General features: G+C 35.5%; 1 protein-coding gene across 5 annotated transcripts in view; it reads right to left on the reverse strand.

Moving 5' to 3' along the window:
* dgki (diacylglycerol kinase, iota) overlaps positions 1-2919 on the reverse strand; it is a 47208-nt gene that overhangs the window by 5881 nt on the left and 38408 nt on the right. For 3 of the 5 annotated variants that reach the window (XM_016447655.1, XM_016447654.1, XM_016447653.1), the window contains exons 21-24: positions 1821-1883; positions 802-902; positions 584-663; positions 322-366 (exon numbers count right to left, since the gene is read on the reverse strand). In XM_016447655.1, coding sequence (XP_016303141.1) covers positions 322-366; positions 584-663; positions 802-902; positions 1821-1883 — 289 coding nt within the window. The remainder of the gene's footprint in view (positions 1-321; positions 367-583; positions 664-801; positions 903-1820; positions 1884-2919) is intronic. The other 2 variants (XM_016447657.1, XM_016447656.1) reach the window with 1 other exon arrangement.

Here is a 2919-nt window from a genome sequence, read left to right on the forward strand (position 1 = left end):
TTCCCACGGCTCTCGGCCCCGCCCCCACTCATCACAATGTATTTTATTAAGTTATCATTACACAATGAATAGATTTAAATTGTAATGTGAATATTCATTTTTATTATTTATTTGAACATGCTGTGGTTCTTAACATATATTTTGATGCCGGTAATAATTATTTTGACAGTACTGAACTTATATATGGGAATATTTAGGCATAATTATTTTTTATGAATAATGAATTAATCTCTTCTCTGTATTTCTTTGAATTGCAATTCGATGAATTCCAATTCAGCATCTTGTGTTTTGAATTTTGTCCAATGCTGTCGAGGCCTTCACCTGGTAGTGCACTATGTGACCAGTAGAGGGCGCCTGATGCAAATCCTGTCAACACCAGACAAATGTGTGAGTGCAAGAATTTATAACATGATGGCGACAAAACTGTGGTTAGATTTGAGGTTAAATGTTGACCCCGAAATAATTAAACACTACAGGATGACAAACAAAATTCAGTTGTAAGTGCCAGCGGTTGTGTCAGTAATCGTATTGATTGAGTGCTCAATTAAATTAATCTGACAGCAGCATCATGGGAAGCGCTCACCTCCTGCAGTCTGTCAATGTACAGTCGACAGGTTTCCAGGTCACAGTCTCCTCTCACCACCACGATGCCAACAGGAGTCGCTGAACAAGCACACACACACACACACACACACACACACACACACACACACACACAATCACATCATACTCACCTGTCCTACAGCAGCACTGTATAATAACATGTGAACTGAATTGTGGGAAGGTTTCTGATTGACTTACAGATGTCACGCAGACGCTCCTTGTCGAACTGCATGCTCTCGTACTCCTGCAGGCCGATGCGGTTCACGCGCAGACGCAGACGCTCAGGGACGGCATGAGGGCTGCGATACAACAACAACGACGACGACAAATGAGAACTGATGCCACATTAACGAAACACCTAATCAACAAAGGTGGAGGTGGAACAGGCATGCTCTCCGTTTTATCTTCTGCTTGCTGATAATGCTCACAGGAACTACATGAAAACACTTCATGATCGTACTGATTCATAATGAATAACCGTGAAAACAATATTAATCTCAGACGATGAGGAGCTCGTGAAGAAGAGTGAAAATGAGCTTCACAAAAGGACAGGTGAAGGACAGGTCAGGAAGGACTGAAGTCTTTAATGCATAAAAATGCTTTTTGTGGTCATTTGGTCTGTTTAGACCAAATCTGTCATCCTTATTCAAGTCAACATGATTGACACTTAAAAGAATAGTTACATATTCAAATGAATCATTATTTACTATTATTTCTGTAACCTTTAATACATTAACCAATATTAATGTATTGTGTTTACTATCTGAAATATTTTAGAAAAGCATTCAAAGTGCTTAAATAGCTATTTGGTTAATGATTAGCATTATTTTTCCACCTGTGCAGTCCATATAGTGCACAATGATGACAAAATAAATAAAAAATAAATAAATACATAATGATAATAATAATAATAATAATAATAAAACAATTTTAATATTTGATTTTATTGAAAACATTTATATTTTTAATTAAATATTAAATTTATATTACATTAATTCTGATTATAAATACAAACCCTTAATTTGGCTGATTTGTGTACAATAAGACCAGAAACCTGTATTAAGCTTATAAACAGGGTCTTTTTTAATTTCATGTTGACTTTAAGATGCGCTGTGAGCTGAGTGTAAAACACAAAACACTCATGAGTGAGAGCCCTCGACTCACACAGATACACACATGCCTCTCTGTGTGTGTGTGCTGAGAGATAGCGTACTTACACAGAGAAGGAGTCGGGGGGAGCAGAGAGGCGGCGCAGGTCGGCTGCGCACACTTTCTGAATGCTGCGTCAGTGCAGCCACACAGGAACACAGGCAGCACAGCCAAGCCAGTCAGCACAGAGACAGAGAGAGACGGAGAGGGACCGAGGTGACAGACAGACACATGAAGGGCAACCGGTAATTAAGCAGGAGAAAGAGAGATGGAGACAAAGAAAGAAAACCCCACAGAGAGCAGAACCAGCACACGTGGATTAGTGCTGTTACTACAACATTCACCAGTCAAGCACACGCAGTGTTAGACTGTTAGTTACACACTCTCGTCCAGACGCTAACATCTCTGTGTGTGTGTGTGTGTGTGTTTGAGGGGAAACGCTCAGGAAAAGATCAGCTGGAAGTGATGTGCAATTTGTAACTTATTCAAATAGCATTAAAAATGGAATTTATACACAAACCTACACCTCTTAAATTTGTGTTTAATTTTTTGAATTAAAATGGTTTTAGATCTTTTTTTTTTTTGTGGTGGCATAAAATTAAATATGTGTGGTATATTCCACAAAAATAAAAATTACAAAAAAAGTATTACTGTTTCCACAAAAATATTAAGCAGCACAATGGTTTTCAACATAATAATAATAATAATAATAATAACAATAACAAATGTTTCTTGAGCAGTAAATCAGCATATTAGAATGATTTCTGAAGGATCGTGTGACACTGAAGACTGGAGTAATGATGCTGAAAATTCAGCTTTGATCACAGGAATGAATTACATTTTAAAATATATTCAGATAGAAGACAGTTATTTGAAACTTTAATAATATATTTTACAAAACTGTATATTTTTATGCCTTTAAATGCCTTTTTTTTTGTTAAATAAGAAAATATCTTACCAACCCCAAACTTTTTATCTATTATTGCGTATTATTTATTTACATAGTATATTATTATTGTATATTGTCATTTTTATATTATTTATTTATGCTAAATCAAAAAGTGGTTAGCTACTGGGGGAGCTTTTTTGTGACAAGAAAACCATAAAAACATAAATAATATAACTATAACTATATATATATATATATATATATATATATATATATAT

This window comes from Sinocyclocheilus anshuiensis, unplaced genomic scaffold (genome assembly GCF_001515605.1).
Source record: "Sinocyclocheilus anshuiensis isolate Anshui unplaced genomic scaffold, SAMN03320099.WGS_v1.1 scaffold283, whole genome shotgun sequence".
Classification (NCBI taxonomy): Eukaryota; Metazoa; Chordata; class Actinopteri; order Cypriniformes; family Cyprinidae; genus Sinocyclocheilus; species Sinocyclocheilus anshuiensis.